At 36.7% G+C, this 25548-nt stretch overlaps 1 protein-coding gene across 1 annotated transcript; it reads left to right on the plus strand.

Moving 5' to 3' along the window:
- Positions 1-497: 497 nt before the first annotated feature.
- On the plus strand, positions 498-2225 carry LOC125777396 (uncharacterized). Its single transcript, XM_049452160.1, has 2 exons — positions 498-718; positions 2003-2225. The coding sequence occupies exons 1-2, from the start codon at positions 533-535 to the stop codon at positions 2132-2134; spliced, it is 318 nt and encodes a 105-aa protein (XP_049308117.1). The 5' UTR covers positions 498-532; the 3' UTR covers positions 2135-2225.
- Positions 2226-25548: the final 23323 nt, after the last annotated feature.

Raw genomic sequence — 25548 nt, forward strand, 5'->3', positions numbered from 1 at the left:
ACTCAACTATTTTTTTTGATACAGAACGAAAGTAAATATTTCCAAGTTTAACTTCAAGTATTTTTCATTTTAATCGGTGGATTCTTTTATGATGTATGCCTGTGTAAACAAAAAATGTATGGTTTTTACCACATTTTGTCCGAGTGCCACGCCCCCTTTACATATTTCTTCACATTATAATAATCAATAGCAATATATCTATTAAAAAAAACCGCACCAAAATCAGTTCCTTAGTTTTCAAGATATAAACATTTAAGGGGACATAAGGACAGAAAAAGTGACTTTGTTTTATAATATGTAGTGATTACATAAAGAACTTCAACAAATGTACGCCCTTAAGTGCTAACAATATCTCTAATGTATCTAAAGGTCTGTCAACCTAACGTTAATTTTCCCACTTTTCTTTTTCTACGAATGGATGCTAATTTAATTTTGTTCACATACTTCCTGGCACTCTACTTTATTTACACTTTGGTTTCACTTCATTCCAGGCAGCGGCGCAGCGGAACTCACCAAGGATCAGTGCAATAAAATGGTGGAAATCTTCGAGGATGTCAGCTCGCCGGAGGTTAATAACCTGAATTCAAGCCAACCGTTAATCTGCTGGTACCGCCTCCGTACGCTGAAAGGTGCTCCGCGGGACTTTGAGTTGCGGATGCGTTTTAAAAATTTAAAGTTGTTGCTGAATGCAACACATTGCGAGGACGTCTATTTACAGGTGAGTGTGGTGAGAGAAGATTGGAAAATTGAACAATACATGTATAGTACAAAGAGTAGTGGGGAGCGTAAGAGCTGTAGTTAGACACGCTCGCGAGCACTCAACGCAATTTATGGCATAATTTTGCGTGTCGAGCAAATATTTACCATACCGAAGTGCCATTAGCAAATATTTTCGCTCAAGTTAACAGATGGCTTGTGGGATTTCTTATATACTTGTATTTTTTTGCAAAAATAATAACAACACCAACAACCAGTATTTTTTGCTCCAACATTTTATTGTATTTGCGCTGTATGAAAACATGCAGTCTTTCAAATGGTTCATATGTATGCACCATTTTTGAACACAACTACCAGCACTCAGAAAAATCTGATTTATGGACGTGGGCATTGGACGCTAGAGCCGATTGGAAAAAATACTGCAACAGCAAACCAGCAAACGCATTCTATATTTTATGACTTTATACTCAGTTCTAAGAGGCTGACCAGCAGTGAAAAGCACTTGAAGTGCATATGGGTGATGCACTTCCACAACTACTCTATGCGCTATTGGTAGGCTAAAGTGTTCTTCTTTTTTTATGGCTTTACTTTGTCACTATGTGGTACTTTTGGTTGAGTATTTGGTAGTGAGTGGTGGAATATACATTTTTTTGTTTTTCTTTTATAATTTTTTTATTAGAGACCGGCTACTTAAATTATGACATATGAGATTGCTGGCGCAATAGCAAAGTGGGGAAAAATACTTAAATATAGTTAGTCTACAACTTTGCCACTTTTTGAGCCGAATTCTCGACATTTGCAGGAAATTTTGCTTTTCTTTTTTAATTTCAAGAAAAGTGTGGCTGAGGACCTGTCCATTCTTTACTGAGGCTGACACATAGTTACATTGATAATACTATTACTCTACTACTGCCATCCTACGATGGCAGAAATACGATTTCTATTACTTATTAAAAAAATATAGAATTTTTGTAAAGCAACTTGTTGTTGTTGTGCAATACTGATAGGTTTTCCACAACATGCAATCAAAAGCAAAGGCGGTCAATAAAAAGTGAAATTAAATGAAATTGCTGAAAATCGCATATGCCGAAATAAGGAAGATAAGCATTTTCGAAATTTATGCATGTCTTTAAAACCATTACGTTTCTTGCGGCTGTTATTTGGAACGCGCAGTTTATTGCTGGGCAGGGTTGACTTCACTTTTTAATATATTGTTTTTTGTTTTTTATTCTATGTTTACTTCCATGCGTGTACTTGAATATTTGTGAATTTCTCTTTGCAACAGATTGCGGTTGGCAATGCGAAGATGGATGTCTCTAATCATCGTGAGTCCGGCATATTTTGTAGGGAGGCCGAGCAGCCGCAAACTTTCATCAGTGAGAGCAACTATGTCAAAAGTACTCTTCACCATGGATAAATTTACCGATCATGTATGTGTATAAGGAAATGGAAATATGTTATCAATTAATTTCTGCAACAGCAAAATAGTTTATAAAAAATTCGGTATAACAGTTTTTTAGTGGTAAATAAATTTTTTATTTTAGTATTAACAAAACGCTTTGAAAAAATTATTTAATTCTCTAATACGGGTTCAAAAAAAAAAAACGAAATATAACCGAAAATTAACAAAGATTGTTACTTTCAAATAAAAAATAATTACTCCCAAATATCGGATAGAAAAAAGAGAAAAACAATTTATACCAAGCATATAATTATGATTTAAAAAATAAATTGTTTTACATTTAACATTTGTTGGCATTTGGTTACTATTCCAAACCGTATCCATCATCGTCAATGTTCTAGAGCACTAATCGATAATCTTACACATTAAAATACAAAAAATAAAATGTTTACTTTTTTATCTCATATAACTTGTTGATCGATTAAAACTCGCTATGGATTTGGAAATAAAAATTTAAAACCTATTCAATCTATTTTCATTAAATCAATGGAAATATTTACTAATATTGATATAATCTTTGGTTTGATACAACTTTGTGACCGTTTTGGAAATACTTGTAGTAGAGCCTTGGTCTAGTTGAAAAAGAACATTAAGGACGAAATAGCTTTATCTCGCAGAATTACGACACTGACTAGTGAACTGTCAACTATTTACTAAAGCCTGCTGCGAGTATTAAACAACCAACCCAGTTAAATAAAGGCACAGTTAAATGAAGGCAAAAAGGCACTCTTCATATTGTTTGCTAAAGGTATATCAAATATCCTCAAACGGGTACCCATACACTTATCTTAACAAAGGAAAGAAGTTATAATCTGGCTAAGTTCACAAGTCTGAGTGTTATTATATATACAATATCTCAATGATTCATTCAAACTTACTTATAAAATATAAAAAGCGAAGCTTTTGAAAAACATACTAAAAGTGCCCCGAAATCCTTGCAAATGAGAATTTTTTGACTTTGTGCTAGTATCTATATAATTATTAAATGTACCTCAAGGTTTTAAAAAACTACAATATCGAAGATTTAGACGTAATCATAATTTTATAGATACGTACATATATGTTATAAAGGGTGATTTTTTAAGAGCTTGATAACTTTTTTTAAAAAAAAAACGCATAAAATTTGCAAAATCTCATCGGTTCTTTATTTGAAACGTTAGATTGGTTCATGACATTTACTTTTTGAAGATAATTTCATTTAAATGTTGACCGCGGCTGCGTCTTAGGTGGTCCATTCGGAAAGTCCAATTTTGGGCAACTTTTTCGAGCATTTCGGCCGGAATAGCCCGAATTTCTTCGGAAATGTTGTCTTCCAAAGCTGGAATAGTTGCTGGCTTATTTCTGTAGACTTTAGACTTGACGTAGCCCCACAAAAAATAGTCTAAAGGCGTTAAATCGCATGATCTTGGTGGCCAACTTACGGGTCCATTTCTTGAGATGAATTGTTTGTCCGAAGTTTTCCCTCAAAATGGCCATAGAATCGCGAGCTGTGTGGCATGTAGCGCCATCTTGTTGAAACCACATGTCAACCAAGTTCAGTTCTTCCATTTTTGGCAACAAAAAGTTTGTTAGCATCGAACGATAGCGATCGCCATTCACCGTAACGTTGCGTCCAACAGCATCTTTGAAAAAATACGGTCCAATGATTCCACCAGCGTACAAACCACACCAAACAGTGCATTTTTCGGGATGCATGGGCAGTTCTTGAACGGCTTCTGGTTGCTCTTCAACCCAAATGCGGCAATTTTGCTTATTTACGTAGCCATTCAACCAGAAATGAGCCTCATCGCTGAACAAAACACGCGCGCGAAACACATTTCGAACCGAACACTGATTTTGGTAATAAAATTCAATGATTTGCAAGCGTTGCTCGTTAGTAAGTCTATTCATGATGAAATGTCAAAGCATACTGAGCATCTTTCTCTTTGACACCATGTCTGAAATCCCACGTGATCTGTCAAATACTAATGCATGAAAATCCTAACCTCAAAAAAATCACCCGTTAGAAGTTATATATATTTACATATACATACTATACATAAGTACATATAATTGAAATTTCTTTTTCTGTTCAAAGTTTGCCTCTTTGTTACGAATGGCTAAAATTCAATCAATAATTCCACTTGAACCCTTAGATATACATAATATGAAGATTTTCGAACTTCAGTGGTTAAGTTCATTTGAGTTAACTATATTGATTTTGATACAAATACATTGGACTCGAGACAAAATGTGATAATGAAATCCGAGCTTAGTCTTTCCTGGCTTTTGAAATTTTGTTTTACAAGAATTATTGCAGCTGTGGAATTAACTTAAAGCTATTCGAAAGAAAAATGTATGATTACATTAATGATCTTCAATTAAGCCTTAACATTAGATTAAAATAGTCTGCAACGACTCTATCAGTGGTATTATCCCATAGAAAATAGTCTGTTCAGCAAATACAAAATAATGAAAACGTTCAAGTCCAACGGCATCATTCTCACATTTCGTTAGCCAAATGAGCAATCATTCAGAAATTAATTAACGAATTTCATTAAAAATCAGTAACAAATTACATTTAAATATTTAATTAAATTTAACACCTGCACATTTATGAAGCAAGTACGCATACGAGCACATAGATTCATTTTGTTTTATATGTATATTGTACTTTTAAGAGCAAATATCACCTCAACACATGTATAACTTATGCTAATTGTTAAAGCATTAACAATAAATAACTAAAAAGGCCTTGATTTAAATTTTGACTTTTATTTCTTAACGCTCGTTCACTTATGCATATACGTGTGTATAAGAACATATGTGGTGCATTAAAACTGTTAAATAAAAAATGATATGCAATCTAGTACAGAAACCATCACATTCAAATATTTATAACAATATGCCACATATCCAGGCCCGTAGCCAGCTTTTCATTTCGGGGGGGGCTGAAGTAAAAACATATATAAACTTTAAATTTTCTGTTTATTAAAAAAAAACAATATAAATTCATATACATATTACTTAAATTATTTGGTAGTTGTAACTTAAATAAGTAATATTTTTCTTTTCTTCTTGTTTGCCATATCATTAATTACTTCATCTGGATCTATTTTAATATTCCAGTGCACTGCAATAACAGCAAGTGCACTCAGCCGCTCATTGGCCATCACACTGCGTGGAAAAGTTTTTATTCTTTTTAAGGTTGAAGAAGTTCTTTCGAAGGAAGCGGCCCTCACTGGAAGAGTTGGTAAAATTGTAAGCAGGTAGTGAATATTTTTAAAATACTGTTGCAGTAATTTCAACACTTCTATGGTTGGATCTATTGTTGATAAGCTGGCACACCACAATCGATACTCTGATTTTAATGCTGTCATTGATATTTGCTCCTCGAAGTAAATAGTTAAATTTTTTAATTCTTCGGCATTATTAATTGCAGCAAAACCTGGGAGTAGAATTTGAAATGACGAGAGTATATCCTCATTCACTAATAAACGTTCTGTCATGTTTTGAATTAGAGCATCAACGCATGGAATAAATATTGTAACTCTGAAGTGGCTTTCAGGGGTTGTGCAAGGTGGATTAGCACGAGTAGTTTGACGCGAAGTCACTCTAGGCACTACAAGATCTGTGTCAAAAAGATCTTTAGACATTTGTGATGCTGTTTGGAAAATATCGTTGAAAAAACCATCCGCTGTTTCTCTTATCTGATGCAGAGTTCTTATTAATTCTTTGGCTCGGTTCATTGCTGATACAAAATCCATAGATTTTTCTTGGAGTTGCACAGACAGAGGCAGCGTTAAGACGAATAGACTAAGCAAAAAATCGCTTTTCTCTACCGCTGCTAAGAAGGCTGAGGCTTTAGACGAAATGGACCATGTCTTACTCGAAATTATTTCCAAACTTAGTACAATGAATTTGAAAAGCTCCACAAAGCTTACAATGCTTTCATGCCTTTCTATAAACCTTGTTTGACAAAGGCGAACAAGTCGTCTTTTTTTGCTTTCTGGTGTGTGCTTCTGTATAACGTCCTGGAAAGATGTGTTTGCATTTGAATGGTTTCTAAATAAATTTGCTATTTCATTGACAATACCAAGGCAGTTCCGTATTGAAGGTAATGACATAATATTAGAAAGCGGAAGGTTCAATCGGTGACTAGCGCAATGAACATATCATGCTTTTGGATACAGTTGTCTTATCCTGGTTTGCACTTCACTTAAATGCCCTTCTTCAGCCCTCTAGCCCCCCCCCTGGCTACGTGCCTGCACATATCTGCCACATATAGTATATACCCATGTAAAAAACAGTTTCTATAAACAAAACTGGAATTTTAATTAAAATTTGTCAAAAAAAGATGATTAGAAAAATGTAACCTATCCGCAGGCGTTGAGTTATGTCCACATACTCAAAGACATCATAAATCCAGAATCCTCGGAGTGAGGGAGTGAAAGTATGTGATTTTTTAAATTTTGTTTATTTAAAGATTATTATATTTCAGGTTGAAATAAAGTATTTTAGCTGATTCTTTATATAATCGAAAGCCACGGTTAGTTGAGATTAAATTATCTCTTCCCAGGGTAGTGGAGGTTTATTCTTTTAAGGGATCAACTGAGACACTTGAAATCTCAAAAATTATCACACGGTGTCTGAATTCTTAACACTTCCCTAAAGGCGGTGTAATAACTGAAAAAATGCTTAATACATATAAATAATTTTTTTTGCCTGACCAGACTTTTCCAAAATTTAGTCTCTCGTAATGGTATGAAGCCATAAAACTATAGGTCTATTACTTCTATTAACCTTTCGTTTTTATGTGGCTTTGATATTCTTATGTTGAGCCTTGATCAGATAGTCCTTTAGGCATCTGAAGGTTCTCGAACCTCTTTTCAGCACAAGCTCGCCAGCCTCAAATACCTTTATTAAAATATCTTATGACATAAAATTGCGTTATTAGAACATGAAATGGGTTATGAAGAAAAAGTTATAAACATTACAAAATATCGGTATATTTTAAAATGGACGAATGTTAAAATGTGAACAGGGAAAAAATAAAATAAATTTACAAATAATCAGAAAAGGTACCAAATCGACTCTTATGTTTAAATAGTTTAACAAATCCTGTTCGAAAAGGCGTACAGTTGAGTAAAGTGAATCGCTTCCATCAGATCAGACACGGTTGGAATTTGACTGTGAGGCAACGCAATGTCATGTAATGTTTGCTGCAAGGCTGCCTGTAATTAAGACCGAATGTCCGCATGTCGCGCTCTTGGGCTGTGGCGGTGTCTGGGTGGTTAGTTGCTTATCATATAGCGGCAGTCATTTGGTGGTTCGCGGTTGCAAGAAGTGAAAATAATGAAAATATTGTATTATGGCCATAATGAACAGCTGCACACACTTACACATCCAAATACATTAATGCATTCTGTTCACACACAGCAAGTATAATGTACGCGTGAGTGTGTATTTCAAAATATAATTATATTTTAAAACAAAGTTGCATCATTGCCAAAAATCAGCGAGCAGTGTTGCAAGCGCAATGGAGTCATGTGTAGAAGTTCACGCTAGTGAGGAAAGTTCTCTGATCGCCATTCCCTTGGGAGTGGCCAGAAACGATTCTTTTACATATGACTCAAGCAGCTCACGACTTCCGATCTTTGATCAAGTATCCTCTGGGTAGCCTAAGAACATCCGTTTGAAGGCGAGCTAAAGTGAGAAGGCGAAACCTTCCCTCCGCAGGGTTGTGCGCTGGGTTTGGGACCCACCACGTAAAAACAGTACCAATGAAAACTAAACGACAGCCTTGCTGTTGTTAACTCGGCTATAATCGCGTAAGCGGTGTCTACGCCAGTAAAGAAGAAGAAGAAGTGTTGCAAGCGCGCTTCGACAGCAAGCCACGTGTGCCACCAACCGCAATTGCATGAACGCGAGCACCGTCACGGTTGATTCATATCTGTGTGTCAGAGTCAATATAATTATGCAAAAGGGCGGGTGCATGTGTGTGTGTGTGGACGTGGCAACTGAATATTCGAAAATTAATAATTCGAAATGAAATCCGCAAATAAATACTATGAAAAATGCGAAAGCACGCCTCACATCACATCAGCACCTAGGTGCTGACGACAAAGACCTGACTGTTGATGATGCTTCAACGCGCGTGAATGGCTGGTTGGTTGCATAAGCGCAAATAAGGTTGTTGCTGTTGCTGTTCTTATTGCCCGCTGTTTTATTTGCTGGTTGCAGTGACTTGTCGGCTGCTGGTGGATGATTCTTAATTTATTCGATCACATTCGACGGGAAATTAACAACGTAATACCATGCGGCAAAACGGTAAACCGCGATGATGATGACATAAAACGATTAAACACACACGTACATGCGTATATATACTTAAATATAAATGTGCGCATGTGTTGCAGTAGTAAGTTGCAAGCTGCACCCACCAATTTGTGGGGTGTATGCAGCGTGGCTGATAGCTTTATGTATTGTTGGCTTTGCGCACACTTCGTTGAAAATCAGGTGAGCTGTCGTAACGAGCCCACTGCTGCCGAATTCCCCTATATTTCTTCGCTTTGGCGATACTGATGTGGTAATGGAGTGATATGAGGCCACCTGCACTGGTATTGTGAGACCTCGAATCTGTGTGATGATAGAATGAAAGACCGTGGACTTGAAGAGTTTGAATGAATTCGGCAAAAGAAAGACTATACTGCCCTCTCGAAGCTTCCCCAGTAATGAAGTAAAATGTTTCGCAAAAGTGCACCTCTACAGTGCCCTCTAGAGACACTTCTACGGGTTTTGTTGAAGAGTCTTCTGCTCTATGATATCTCCGTTAGCTCTGAAGTTCTTTCCTTTACATATCTGAGTATTTAAAGCTTTCAAACTAGTCCTACTCACAGCAGTGAAAATTTCGACGAGATCATCAATTACAAATAGGATCAATTCCATGGTACGAGGGCTGCTATATATATTTCTGGCCTAATAATGAAAATAGGAATATTTATCAACGAAAATGGTTTTTTTTTTCGTTGGATTTGGCTCGTCTTGGAAGACCCACACGGTCGATTGCTGTTTTGTTTCGGGCTCATACGCATAGATCCATGATTCGTCACCTGTGACGATCTTATAAACGTCTTTTGAAGCACCGCGATCGTATTTTTTCAGCATTTCTTTACGCCAATCCACACGAGCCTTTTTTTGAGCGATTGTCAAATTGTGCGGGATCCAACGAGAACAAACCTTTTTTACGGCCAGGTGTTCATGCAATATCGAATGTATGCAGGTAGGAGAAATGCATAGGCATGCCTCTATCTGAAGGTATGTTACATGACAGTCTTGCATTATCAGTTCACGTACGGCATCGATGTTTTCTGGCACAACGGCTGTTTTTGGACGACCTTCACGGAATTCGACTGTGAGCGAGCGTCGGCCGAGCGTCGGTGCTTCATAACCATACAAAGATTTTAGTTCATCGATGCACTCTTGTCGTGATAATCCACGTCGAAAGTTGTGAAAAATGATCGCACGAAAATGTTAACGAGTTAATTCCATTTTTTGGCCGAGATGAATTTTTTAATTCCCTGTAAATAAAACAATTCACGATTAAATGACAAAACGTTCTGGGTGATGTTATGCTAAAAAATGTCAAACTTTCCAATGGAAATGTCAGATTGCACCTGGCAACACTTAGTATTACCCAGTCCAGAAATATATATAGCAGCCTATGTAGTGGTATTCGAGCTTTGACAGAAAGATGAAAAAAATAATGACTGGCTTTTGAAAAATTCACTTGTAACCATTTTCCTACAATAAAATAACATTTCATTTAAAAACTGGCGAGACCTAATATCTTAAACATTCTGAAGCTTCCTTAATCGCGTTTATCTTTTACTGTCTTACATAGAAAGCATACTCGTATCTCTAAAAGTACCTAGACCCCGCGGGATTGGAGCATTTTTCGTCCCCGATGAAACATCGTTAAACGCAAAATGCCATTTACGAAATCGATTTACAAATATTGACGCGATTGCCATCAACACACGAGTGAAAAACAGATTCACCATGAAGGATATTAACCAACAAAGTCCGAAAAAATTTAAATGTCCCTCGCAGCTTATATGTATACATATATGCATCTATCTATCTATATAAATAAAAATGAATCGCCAAAATGTATGTACGCTCATAACTTTCATACGACTGAACCAAATTTGATAACTCTTTTTTTAAAATGTTCGTTGAGGTTCAGAGATGGTTTCTGCGGAGAAAAAAATTCGAATAATTGCCGGAAAACCCCTAAAAATTCTACGAAAAAATGCGGCGGCTTACAAAAGGCTTCAAGACCGGAGCATTATCTTGTACAACCCCCAAAGGTGATCTAGCCACCGATGTCCAGAGCATATTTAAATTATGGAGGGAACACTTCTCCAGCCTGCTGAATGGCAGTGAACGCACAACGACAGGAGAAGGCGAACCCGATTCCCCAATCGATGACCATGGAGCAGACGTTCCACTATCCGACCATGAAGAAGTTCGAATAGCTATTGCCCGTCTGAAGAACAACAAAGCGACAGGGGCCGACGGATTGTCGGTCGAGCTATTCAAACACGGCGGTGAAGAGCTGATAAGGAGCATGCATAAGCTTCTTTGTAGAATATGGTCGGACGAAAGCATGCCCAACGATTGGAATTTAAGTGTGCTATGCCCAATCCATAAAAAAGGAGACCCCACATTCAGCGCCAACTGTCGTGGGATTGGCTTCCTCAACATCGCATACAAGGTTCTATCGAGCGTATTGTGTGAAAGATTAAAGCCCACCGTCAACAAACTGATTGGACCTTATCAGTGTGGCTTTATACTTGGCAAATCAACAACCGACCAGGTATTCACCATGCGCCAAGTCTTGGAAAAGACCCGTGAAAAGAGAATCGACACACACCACCTCTTCGTCGTTTTCAAAGCTGCTTTCGACAGCATGAAAAGGAACTGATTTTATAACGCGATGTCTGAATTTGTCTTGCTAACAGGTGCTACTTCGGACTGAGTAGGCAATTGAGAAGCAAAGTCCTCTCTCGACAAACAAAAACCAAACTTTATAAGTCGCTCATAATTCCCGTCCTGCTATATGGTGCAGAGGCTTGGACGATATCAACAACGGATGAGTCGACGTTGCGAGTTTTCGAGAGAAAGGTTCTGCGAAAGATTTATGGTCCTTTGCGCGTTGGTCCCGGCGAATATCGCATTCGATTAAACGATGAGCTGTACGAGATATACGACGACGTTGACATAGTTCAGCGAATTAAAAGACAGCGGCTACGCTGGCTAGGTCATGTTGTCCGGATGGACGAAAACACTCCAGCTCTGAAAGTATTCGACGTAGTATCCCCCGGGGAAAGCAGAGGAAGAGGAAGACCTCCACTCCGTTGGGAGGACCAAGTGGAGAAGGACCTGGCCTCGCTGGGAATATCCAATTGGCGCCACGTAGCGAAAAGAAGAAACGACTGGCGCGCGGTTTTTAACTCGGCTATAATCGCCTCAATAGCCCATGCGATTATATCTGCAGTAAGGCCTCGTTCATTTGTATCGCCACTGCATGTGGCTTTAGCTGTTACACTTCATAGAAAATTTGGCTCCAATAAAATAATAGAAATATGTAACGCTTTATGCTTTTGCGGATCATACAAAGAAGCAATAATCTATGAAGCCTCTGCAACATTCACAAATCCTTTGAAAATAAAAACAGGTACTTTTGTACATTTGTGTACGATAAGGTAAAATCTGCCTTATCGTACACAAATGTACACACTGGATGGCAAAAATATTTCTGAACAAGGTCATATACCCCTTCAAATATATCCTGCTTCTGCTGGTGAAGAATTGAAAAAACTTCAAATTAAAATTTCGGAGCAAGAGCCAACTTTAACCCCCACAATTTTTTTAAAATTAAACATTCTCTGGATGTATCTCAAATTCAAAACTAATAACGACTTCCCAGGATGGAACGGATTTATGAATCTATTAACTCGTGCACATGGTTTTGATACTTCGTCAATAATATTCCTACCATTCATTAATGCGTCTCCAAGTGATTATAATACTTTGTATACGCCGATAAAAACATCAGTAGAAAACGCAAAGTCGTTAAATATAAAGGCATGTATCGTAACATTTGATCAATCGCTATACATAAAATTGCGCGATAAAAATCTAATAAATTAACATTAATGTGACTTTGCAAACATAATTCATTATATATAAAATTAAAAACTTTACTCTAAACATTTTTTCCCCTTTCGCCTCTCATTTTTCAGTAAATTGTTGTTAAAAATAGTTGTAATCGAGATCGACCAATTTTTTTTTACTTTTTTATTTGAGGTTTTCATAATACAGTCAAACACTTGTTATACGGATTCATTGACCTTCCCTGGGTTCCGAGATTTTACTATTTTTATGGCTTACGGTGCTCCACTAAAATTTTAAAAGTAATTTTGAAGCTCTCTGAGGTTTTCAAAAAGGTGATATAAATAGGCAATTGAATATACTCGTACTATAAAAGCTTCTAAGTACAAATTTACTTACTGCATGGTACACATATATGAAGGCTTCACCGATAATATTAAAAAAATGTAAAAAAAGAGAAATATATTGTAGTTATGTATCTGAAGTTGATTTAAAAGATTCGTGTTGAAATATTTGAGTAGCATAAATTAATTTATAAAAGCTTAACCCTAGAACACACACCCAGAAAATACCACGTAAACACACACCCGGGATACGTTTGTACCCGGGACCTTATTTTGCGGTTTTTTTAATGCTTATTCAACCAATTTCTATGATTTTTTTTTTAAATGTATATTTTAATTAATTAATTTAATTAACAAGTATTTTGTCTTTTGTTTCATTCGAATATTCCTACAGGTTCCAGCGATATGGGCAAATAAAGTCAGGACATGTAACAGTGGATTTTTGTTTCTGTTGTTGTCCTGATAAATTCAAAACAAAATAATATAATTTATAATAATATACTTGTAGAGTAACAACGAGTACACATTTTGGTTTTTATTTCATTGAAATATTTTACCTGGTTCAAAAGATATGTACAAAAAGGTCACGCAAGGTATGGGTACGTAGGTAGCAAATACACTGGTATAACTGGTTTTTGTATTTTATATGCAGCTGCAAGGGTTGTTTTCACACGAGGTGTTGTTATAAATGCTGTCTGTTGATATTTTCATTATTGTTTTGGTGCTCAAAAGTGTAAGAAGTGAAAATATAAGTGAAAATAAATATAACTGAAACTATTAATAACTGGATACGAAATGTGTTCAAGAAGAAACGAATATTTATCAAGTGCAGCAAATAGAAGGTAAAAAATGTAAAATAAGCAACAATGTAAGCATATACTAATTTTTTGTATTATGCAGGCTAACTGAGGAACAGCGAAAATCATATATACAATCTTTATTTGATGAAATTTGTGACGATGACGCTCCCTATGACTTTGACTCAGAATATAAAGAAGAAATTCAAATCAATGACATTGAAATTGCTGATGACGATGCTGAAGTTTCGCAAAGTGCCGCAAAAGTATTACCTGATTATGCGGACTATGAGGATGATGAAGAAGAAGAAGTAGAAGAAAATAATGAATTACCTGCTAATGCCGAAAAATTAGTTGCACGTGATGGTACTGAGTGGATGAAAGAACCAAATGTAAGTCGTCAGGTACTCAGACAAAATATTATAAGAGAACGTTCAGGACCAGCTAGATGCACCGAAATGTTGTCAATAGAGCAAACAATGCGCATCCAAACACAACTCCTAAGTCATGGACGCCTGTGTCAATAACAGAGCTGTATGCATTTTTTGGCATTCTTATTATGACTGGTGCGAACCATAGCAATGGAGAACATGTTCGAGATTTATGGAGCGTCAAAAACTATCCTTTATATCGAGCCACAATGGGAGTCAACCGTTTCTGTTCGATATTGCGGCTCCTAAGGTTTGACGATAAAAACACTTGTGCAACATGCTTACTAACTGATAAAGCAGCACCGATCAGTGAGTTGTGGACGATGATGAACAATAATCTTGCTGCACATTACAAGCCCAGCTCATGCTTGACGATTGATGAACAATTATTTCCTTACCGTGGACGCACACGGTTTACGCAGTACATACCGTCAAAACCTTCTAAATATGGTGTCAAGGTTTGGTGGATTTGCGATGCCACAAATGCATATCCACTGCATGGACAAATATATACTGGCCAAGCAGAAACTGGTAGGGAAACGAACCAAGGCGAACGAGTGGCGAAGGATTTGTCTTGTATATATACCCATATAAAAATAAATTTAAATAAGGAAGCGATGGAAGCTTTCATTAAAATAAAAAATTCCCTCATCTCAGAGGATATCATCCTCACGTATCCCGATTACAGCTAAGAATTTGAGTTGACCACGGATGCGTCCAACTTCGCCATAGGCGCAGTATTGTCTCAGTCAGATAGACCAATAACATTTTTATCTAGGACATTAAGCAAAGCGGAAGAGCACTATGCCGCTAATGAAAAAGAAATGCTAGCCATCATTTGGGCAAAATTCAAGAAATTTACCCCTTACACTTTGACAAATATATCTAAGATTAAGTTTTCGCAGTTCCAAGTGGAAGACATAACAAGCGAAGAAGAGCAAGAGAGTACTATTTTAAATGAACATAAGAGAGCACATAGAAATTGCAAAGAAAATAAGATACAAATTTTAGAAGAATTCTATTTTCCAAGTATGGCGAATAAAATAAATAAGATGATAAAAAAATGCGTTACTTGTAAGGAGAACAAGTACGATCGCCACCCATTAAAGCCGAAAGCTATAGCCACATAAAGACAGTAGTACTTTTTCTGGATAACATGATCATTCTAACCGTCCTCATACCCCAATATTCCAATAACATCCTATCCCAAATCAAAATTGAACTCCTTCCCAATACAAACAATAAGACATTAGTTTTAGTTAAATATAATGTATTAGTAAATGAGAACAATATTATATATACAAGGTTGAAATTAAGGACAATTTGGAAAAAAATTTAATTAAAGACAGAAATCAATGCTTGAGAAATATACTAAACTTTGAAGAAGCAGATTGTAAGCTCAGAATATATAATGAGCAATCTGTAAAAGAAGTACTACCAGGCACATTAATATTTAAAAACTTCCAATCTAAAATTACACAAAATTGTAATAAGCAAAATATAAAACAAAGAGGAACCTTTTTAATAAATTTCAAAAATTGCGAAATAAGCGTATTCAATAAATCATATACTAATGTAAAGAAAGAAGTATATGAATCTTTTATATTACCAAATGTCATAACTAAAATTAAAGAAAATATATGTTTTGCAACTGGAAACGTTGTATGTGAAACAACTCAGCATGAAAACAATATTGAATTTTTGATAAATAAAAGCGGCAGGTCCTCAATAATTAGCTTAAGGTCCGATATAATAATAATTGTAATAGTTGTAATCGTTATAGCATTTTTGTATAAAAATCGTCAAAAGGTATATTTGTCTCCCGAACCTAGTGCAGAGGACGTACTAAAGGTGCGAAAAGGTCCTTTTCTGCAAATAACAACGACTCACCCTACGAGCAACACCGAATGGGGACAATCGATTTAAGAGGGGAAGAGTTAACACAATACTTGTTACTGAAGTATCGACTTACAACTTCCGGCACGTGTAACCGAAATGCACCAGAAAGTGCATGGACAGCGTCTGCACTACCTGTTGTGCAGCATAAGATTCGTGGAACCGAATCACACCACTTATAATTATTCAAGTTAGAATTAAGCATAAATATTGTAACTTTGGTTAAGCAAGTTTCAGTTTTTAAAACTCAATGAAGCTACGCGGTTACGCTGCCCCAATGCAGCGCCGCGAAAAAAATATATTTTTTTAGTTATTCAATAACTAAAAACCTTAACTTGTATAAGGTGAAGGTTAAATTTGTGTATTTTTCACTTAACACCTGAACTAGTTATCATAACAACCCAGTTCTGGGAAGCATAACCGCGAGTAACGGGAAATGTTTACCTTTAATTTATTTTTTGATGAAATGTTAAGTGGGGAGAATGAAACAATATCCAATTACAGTAATTAAAATGCCCTTTCCTGCAGAGAACTCAATTAGCTATGTGTTCGTTCCCATCAATTTGTATTTATTGACGCAATAAATGGGAAATTTTGTATATTCATCGTAACTACATGTATAGTATGTATGAGTAATTAATTAAAATTACACTTCTATACTTAAATTAAGAGACACTTCAAATGGCTTAAAAACTGAAAATTAAAAACTTGTCTCTAATGAAGGTGGGTGTGTAGAATGCATGTGCGACAACATAGACCTTGAGAGGCCCATTCTGAAGCGATAAGAACTAAAATACCCTTAATCTAGGATGTCTTTTCTGAACTATCCTGTGCCCCTGAGGAAGATCACTAGTACACAAAGTTTTATTTATTCGTGCTTCTACCTACCTACCAAAGTTCTTATTTCATTCCTTTTAAACTTTAATAGTCGGCATATGCGGTCCATATTCCATTTATGTCACGCTTGCCAACAAGGTAGTTATTGGATCCAGCGAGAGTCAACTATATCTATGTATAACATGTTTGTTGATTAATTATCTACAAGTAGCATGGGCATATAAACTCCCTCTTTTTTGTACTCCAGTTGTAGGCTGGTGCCTGCTCTGCTTCGCAGTTACGAAAGATATCAGTATGCCCTACACCCCATTGTAGGTTTATCGAGAATAAGGATATTAGATCTACCAAGAGGTTACAACATTCTGTTACTATCTCTGATTAAATCCTAAACACTTCGAATTTCACAGTCTCTTAGTTATCTGTATATACATATGGATATATTTCTTGTTGAGAGCAAAATCTCTGTCAGAAGAACAATGCTTTCTTTAATTGCTGTGATATATTTTTGCTGAAAAGGCACCTTTATTATTAATGTGGCCTATCCGTATATCCCTGTCCACCTCATCTCTTTCACATACTTCCCTGGAAGGGAATGCAATATAAGGGACATAATTTAAGTTTTATTTTACAGTAGCCGTGGTATTGGGGAGAAATGGAAACTTACTAAGTATCATAGAATGTTACTACAGAAGACTACGGTTTCCTCAGTGTCTCCCTTGGCGTTGTTTTAAGAAATCAACTAATTTATATACATACGTGCTGCTATTTGCTTTATATATGTACTTTCCATATGCCTTACTTTTCCATTATTAGCCAAAATTCTTACATAAGGTTTGACATATACGGTCTATATTTACTCAGTACTTGTAACTACAATGTACTTTAAATAATCGGCCGAATTATCCATTATTTCTTGTGGTATTATACATATATTAAGAAATATACAGTTATAGCATGTTATCGGAATCAAAACTAAATAGTCGAACGTTGTATGAATAATTTATCAGTTAAGTACATGAAATAAGTTTGTATTACAGAATACGAAAAAGTGTTTGAAAGCAAAATGAAATGTTCTGTTTCGGGGTACAAGAACCCGAAAATTACTGAGTGCAATATTTGTGAGTAAGATTTTTTTGTTTAAGTTTATCAAAAGTGTAAAAATTGATTAAATAGCATATTGATATCATGTAAAAATTTCAGTAAAAATTTATATTAAAAAGGTAACATTAAAATTTTTAATTAGATTATTTGTAACAGATGGGTCAAAACACGTCAAGTGATCCATAAAAATTTCGAAAAATCTCCGATAGATGCGCTTATGCTTTTCTTGCGGCATAGATGTCGGCAGCTTACGAGAGCACTGTACAACGATGGTTGTGCCAAATGTTAAATGTTTAACAAAAAAGTATAAGGATAAATTATATCTATATAATGAGAATGGTTACTTAAAATCAGGGAGTATTTAGTAAATTCGTAAAAATTGAATATAGAATGCAACAGTCGATTGGAGACAATTTAAAACTCTTAATTTTTTTCACTGGAATAACGTAAAATATATTTATTACGGTTGCATAATAAATTCATACATAAGTTGCTCATACTAATAAAGCAGAGAGCTTTATAAGTGTTAGTTGTTATTTGTCTTGAGAAAGCTTTGGCTTCCATTTCCTTTCCTAATCCCAAACAAACAGGTAGTAAAGAGTGATCAGTATTGGATTCCTATATCTTACTTATACCTTCTACCCCGAAAAATCTCCCATAGTGTTTTTTAGCAGATATCAAGAAGTTCCGGGGAGGTATTTGATGACGAAGGATCCTGTTTACCAGAAAGAAGATTATTGTTGGATAGCATTACTCATCAGCTTGCTGGACAGGGCTCTTTGGAACTGCAGTATTTTGCACGATATGGTTAGCAAATTTATTTACTTTCTGATTGATAGCTAGATTCGGAAGCATAACCATTTAGTCTAGGTTTAGAACCGAATTTTTCTTGCAGTTCAATGGTGGATAAAACATGGAGTCAGATTTATTCTTAATTGCATGGCAGCTATAAATTACAATAGTTTTATACACATAGGTTAATTATTCATACGTTTGTGTTGTTCTTCAAGAACCTGTTGGAAATTTTTCTAACAATTCAAATCCATTGAAACTGTAGGCTATTTGTGATATCTGCAGTTAATACTAAACGAAAATGTTATTAGTATTAAATTTAAGCAATAAAGAAATTATAAACTATACCTACATTACCACATTTTCAAGAATTATATTCACATTCCTTTTGCTCCGTTCTTCAAGTTCCAGTTCTGCTTGCTTCCAGTACCTAACTAGTTTATCGTCATCTGTAATCATTTTACAATTCCGCCCAACTTACCAACTTCTTTGTAAAAATAGGTACACACATTGTACTTACATACATAGGCACATGTCTCAACTTGTCTTGAGTGTACTTCCCCATTGTTTATGCGACTTTATGGCATCTCGCCCCTCCACCCCACATTCATCACCTCACTCACATTCATCACACAACACAACACAACACTTAGCACACAGCACAACATTCAGCATACAACACAACATTCAGCGCACAACCTGCATCTTCATACCACGCAACAAACCAACCACACTACACACACACATAATCATTTTTTCACCACTCAGACGATCAAAAAGGATTGGTTAGATCGGGGTGGCACACAATTCGTTTTACGCTCGTATCGAGGACACACGTCGCAAATTCGATTTCTACGCCCGACAAAGATATACACGTCTCGCCAGCTCTCCTACGGTTGATCCGCGTCCAGTTAATTTGTGGTCCAAAATTTGGAGAATCTTTTTTCGGTCGTGTGTGTGGTTGTAATAATTAATAAAATTGTAAGATATTTTGAAAGGGAAAATTTATATATCAACTAAAACATAAAATATTGTGAAAATAAAGATAGAAAACATATAAAATATTGTGAACTAAATTCAAGTGTATATATTGAACTTTTGCCCGAAAATACAAGTGGTTGAATTTTTACCTGTTTCCCTTTAATTTAAAAATCTGTCATTTGAACACAAGCAAAAAGGGATACCTAACCACAGGCAAAGGTAAGTATACCCCCTAAACTAAGTGCAACGAACAAATGGTCCTTCGAGCCTCTCAGAAAGGCACCTAAGGTAAAAAAAAAAAAAGAAAAAAAAAAAAAACAACAAACGTAAATTAGAAAATGAAAAAATAAAAGGTAATACAAAAAAGTATGAAGTGCAAAAAAAAAAAAAGTTGCATATACATATTAACAAAAAGCATTAAACGGGCGCGTTATAATACAAAACAAAGGTCAATAACCTCAACTCCACAAAATACATAAACGGGCGCGATATAACACCAGTAACTAACTAAAGAAACGAAAAACTAAAGTGCAATACTAAAGTGAAGTGACAACAAATTATAGAAACTAGAAAAAGAAAAAAACCAAAAAGTGCTGTGAAAATAAAACGAAATACACATGTTCATACGTATATAAAAAACTCAACTAGATTGCAGTGGAAAGAACAACGAAAATTCGTACATATGTACGTGCAAAAACACTAACACATTTGGCAGAGAAAACAAGGAGTACAAGCAACGTGGGAACAGACTACAAACTAAACACGGAAAACATCAAAGGGAAAATAAAAACAAAAAAGAGAAACGACCTAGAGAAAACACATACATACATACATAAGTATTGCCCAAAAACCCTTGGCGGAGAAAAAAGTGAGTCCTTAAATAAGCAAAGGCGAGCAAAAAAAGGAAATGCAAATACATACATATGTACACATATAAGAAAAGGTACTAAATTGTATAAAATATACATAAATATGTACATACATATGTGCATATACATACTTACATACAAAAATTTGTGGGCCATCAAACTTTGCGCGCTAAAATTTATATTCCGCAATTTATATACATATACATAGGCATATGGTACATGCATAAGTCAACTGTTTTAAGGAAAATTTTTGAGAAACTGTTGTTAAATTACCTGCCTTCAAGCTTACTTCGTGTCGCTAAACACACTACAAAAAAAAAAAAACTAAAAATTTTCAAAGTCAAGTATTATTACTTGCAAGTTCTGGTGATACCCCTTGTGCTAACAAAGCAACAAGCAGGATCGCTTTAACATATAAGCAAAGGCAGAAGAAAAAAAAACCAACAACAACATAACAGTTGATATTTGTGGATGCATGTATATGTACATATGTATATCGCGATCCAACTATTTCTTGTTATCTCTTTCACGTTGTCTCTCTTCTTAATATAACGTACTGTGGCAAATAAAACACCACAATTATTTAAAATCTAAAACTATTTATTGTAATAACACTTGTGTTCTCGTTGGCGTCTTGACAAAGAGTGACGCTTCTAAAAATTCAAAACTAAGAAATAGGAATTCAGTGGAAAGTGAAATTCCAAGAATGTAAAGAGAATGAATAACTGACAAAACAGAGTTGCCATATTTGAGTGCCCACAGTACTCCCCCCAAATAAAGACTTGAGTTTCAATATCCGATCCTAGCGCGGGTGTAAATGTTTCAGGTACTTTGGTGCATGGGTAGACTGGTTGATGTACGAGGCGAATTCGTTGGCTCGGTGAGAATACGTCTATGTGGCGTGCTGTGGAATACTTCATCATTGGCCAAATGAGCTGGTTTTAGGTGCTCGATGCTTACATTTATAACCTTGCCGTTAACCTCGATGGCAAAAACACGTTCATCAAGTCTTTTGATCACTTTGTGTGGGCCTGAATATGGCTGGTCAAGTGGTCGTTTAGTAGCGTCGATCCTCAGGAATACGTGTGTGCAGGTTGACAGTTCTTTGAAACAGAACGTTTTCTGACGGCAATGGTGGGTTGAGGGAACTGGCCTGATTTTCCTCATATATGAGCGAAAACCTTCAAGGAAAAATTGGGAATCATGGCGACCTATTTGGAACGTTGACATGGGACACATTCTCGGGCCCATTGGATAACATCTTTGTTCATTGATGGCCATACGTATCTTTGAGCGATGAGTTTCACTGTCACTCTGCCGCTGGGATGTGCAAGGTTGTGTAAAGTTTGGAAAATTTTCTGACGTAGCGGTGCTGGCACGAATGGTCTGATGTTATTTGTTGAAACGTCACAATAAATAGTCTGCCCGTTGGGATCAAAGGTAAGCGTTTGAAACCTTAATGATGTTTCGTTATTTGTAAGAAGGTAGTCAATAACTGCGGGTAGATGCATTGTTTCAACGCGTGAAAAGGTGTCAGCGACGTTGTTGTCTGAACCGGATATGTATTCGATGTTTGTCGTGAATTGGCTGATGAATCCCAGCTGTCTAATCTGGCGAGGTGAGGATTTATCCGATTGTTGATGGAACGCAAAAGTCAATGGCTTGTGATCTGTCCTGACCACAAATTCACGACCTTCAACCCAGTGTCTAAAGTACTTGATAGCTTCGAATACAGCTGTCAATTCTCTATCATATGTGCTGTAGTTAATCTGTGCGGGTGACAACTTTTTCGAGAAAAATCCAAGTGGCCTCCAAACGCTTTTATGTTTCTGCTCTAGCACCGCTCCCAGCGCAGTACAAGATGCGTCACACGTAATCCGAAGTTCGGCGGCTGGTGATGGATGAGCTAGAAGAGCTGCGGTTGCTAGTTGTTCCTTGATTTAGGTGAAAGCTTGTTCTGATTCTGCTGTCCAAGGTACTGGTCGGCGATCGTTTTTCTTCTTAGAGTCTTTTAAGAACTCGTTGAGAGGTGCCTGGACAGCGGCAGCGTTTCTGATGTGTCGTCGGTAGAAGTTTATTGCGCCGAGGAATCTTCTTAGCTCTAAAATTGTTTTAGGTTTTGGGAAACTCCGTAGCGCCTGGACTCGGCTTGGAAGTGGTGCGGAACCGAGTTTCGAAATTCTATATCCCAAGAAATCGACTTCAGAAGAACCCAAAACACATTTTTCCGCATTAATGCACAGGCCGTATTGGCTAAGTCGCTGAAATACTAACTGGAGGTGTTGTATGTGTTGTTGTTCACTGGATGATGCTATCAACAGGTCGTCGATGTAAGCATAAACGCAATCGAGGCCCGTGAGTGCTTCGTTGATAAAGCGCTGAAAGGACTGTGCCGCGTTTCGGAGCCCGAATGGCATGCTGATGAACTCGAATAGCCCGAACGGGGTTATTATGGCTGTTTTCGGTATGTCTTCCTCGGCCACCGGAATGTGATGAAACGCACGCCTGAGGTCGATTGTAGAAAATATGTTCTTTCCTGCTAATATTGTGGCATAATCATGAAGAAGCGAGATTGGGTACCGGTCAGGAATAGTTCCTTCGTTGAGTCTACGGTAGTCTCCGCATGGTCGCCAGTCTCCATTTTTCTTCTTGACCATGTGTAAGGGGCTAGCCCAGGGGCTATTTGATGGTCTGGCGTGACCCAAATCGATTAGGAGCTCAAACTCCTTTTTGGCCACTTTGAGGCGTTCAGGACATAGCGGTCGAACGCGTTGCGTGCACGGTGGTCCGGTGGTAGGGATGAAATGTTTGACCGAGTGTTTGGTTGCTGTGCGATTCGAAGGGTTTCCCAATAGTTCTGGAAAATCTTTGAGGATAGCCGTAAATTTATTGCTCTCGGTTAGGGCCGTGACCGCTGTAATGGGGGCGGTTGCAAAATGGCCTGCACTGTGCGAGTTTGAATTAGGGTCAACCAAGCGACCACGTTTGAGGTCCACCACTAATCCAAATTTATGGATGAGATCTGCACCGATGATTGGATATGGTACGTTAGCTATACAGAATATCCAATGGATCGGATGCCGTAGCCCTATGTTGAGGGTGAGTGCCTGATCCCCGTAGGTTTCGATTTCGCTGCCATTTGCAGCTTGCAGTCGAAAAGGTGTTGGCTTTTTCTTGTTTTTATGAGAAAGTGGAGTTACCGAAATATCCGCGCCGGTGTCGACGAGGAATTTTGTACCCGATATGCGGTCGTAAACGAATAGTCGGCGATGTGTTATATTGCCACCAGCATACGCCGTGACTACTGGGGGCTGTTTGTGTTTCCCTGAAACGTACAGGGCCGTGTGCACTTTTTGGCACGTTGACCAAATTTTCGATGATAATAACATGGTGAGCTTGTAGCATTGTCCTGTGATTTACTTTGTGTATTTTTATTGCGACTGCTTTCGTTGAATGATGCTTTGTCGAGCCTCTGAGCCAGCTTTTCGACTTGCCGTGCCAACTCGTCAAGTTGTTCTTTTACGTCACTACCAACAGCGATTTTGTGGGTCGCAGCCATTATACCGGGAACTTCATGTCCTCGCTGAACTTCCATGAGGCGATCTGCTGTTCGCGCGAGAATAGTGTTGTTTTCTTCACCAGTGGCAGCAAGTGTTAGTTGTATTTGTAAAGGAAGGCGGTCAAACCAAATGGTGCGCACAAATGCTGCGTCTAAGTGATTTCCTCCCAGGCGGTGGATTTCTGCCAGCAGTTCAGACGGCCGTCGATCACGTAGTTCGACGCCGGATAGCAACATTTTGAATCGGCGTTCCTGAGGAATGGCATAATGGTTGAGCAATGCTTCCTTAAGTGTGATATACTTATCTGTTTCAGGTGGATTAGAAATAATGTTTTCAACCACGATGAGTGTTTCTTGATCCAGGCGAGCTATTACTGCGTAATATTTAGTTGCGTCCGTTGTTATTTTTCTGAGCTGGAACTGTGCTTCGACGGCAGCAAACCACAATTGAACCTGCTGGATCCAAAACGGCGGTAGTTCGATTCGTTCAAATCGGTCGATGTGCATAGCTTGTAGTGGTGGGAGCTGGGAAGGTGCGTCAGTTTCGAAAAATTCCTCGGTCAGGCCCTCATCAAGCGAATCTGGGCGCCCATCGCCCGATTTTGTTTCACAATTTGGTTGTTGGTTCATCACGTCGGGGTCACCAATTATGTGGCAAATAAAACACCACAATTATTTAAAATCTAAAACTATTTATTGTAATAACACTTGTGTTCTCGTTGGCGTCTTGACAAAGAGTGACGCTTCTAAAAATTCAAAACTAAGAAATAGGAATTCAGTGGAAAGTGAAATTCCAAGAATGTAAAGAGAATGAATAACTGACAAAACAGAGTTGCCATATTTGAGTGCCCACAGTACCAATACAAAGGTTACAAATACAAACATATCTACATACAAGTAATAATATATAAAAAATATTTAATACTCCGGTCAGTGAACTTTAAAAGAAGAAAAAAGAAAAGCGGAACAAAACGGAATCGAAATCCATGTACATGGAGGATATCCATATCAACAATTAAAATTAACTAACATACATATTTATGTATGCGCATTCTTAGCGAATCGCAATTTCTTTTTCGCGTGCTTTTTGAGCAAATGTATGCAGATGCAATTAACAAAACATTTGCATACATACTCATATATTTAACATTTACATACATATATAATATTAATATATAAAAAATTGTATACTTGTTTTCCGTGCATTTCGTTATATTGCATATACGTATTACATACATACATATGTATATATGTATATGACAATTGTGCGAAATATGTATAAGGGAAACAAGAGAACAGAAACATTAAGCATAACTATATGCATATAAATTCACATACATACATACGTATATTTTTGCGTCATTTTTATTTTCCTTTTGCGTTCTTATCTCAAAGATAGACGTACTAAGGAATAATATACAAATTAATCGCGAGTATATCGCAGATACGTTTAAATAATACACGGTAAAAAAAAAATAAAAATAAAAAGAAGAATTATAATTATATACAGACATTTTTTGATTTTGACAATTTGAATACGTGTTCGTAAATTTATATTATATCATATAATAATACTTTTAATAACAAAAGTTTCAAATCAATTT

Source organism: Bactrocera dorsalis, chromosome 3 (genome assembly GCF_023373825.1).
Source record: "Bactrocera dorsalis isolate Fly_Bdor chromosome 3, ASM2337382v1, whole genome shotgun sequence".
Lineage (NCBI taxonomy): Eukaryota > Metazoa > Arthropoda > Insecta > Diptera > Tephritidae > Bactrocera > Bactrocera dorsalis.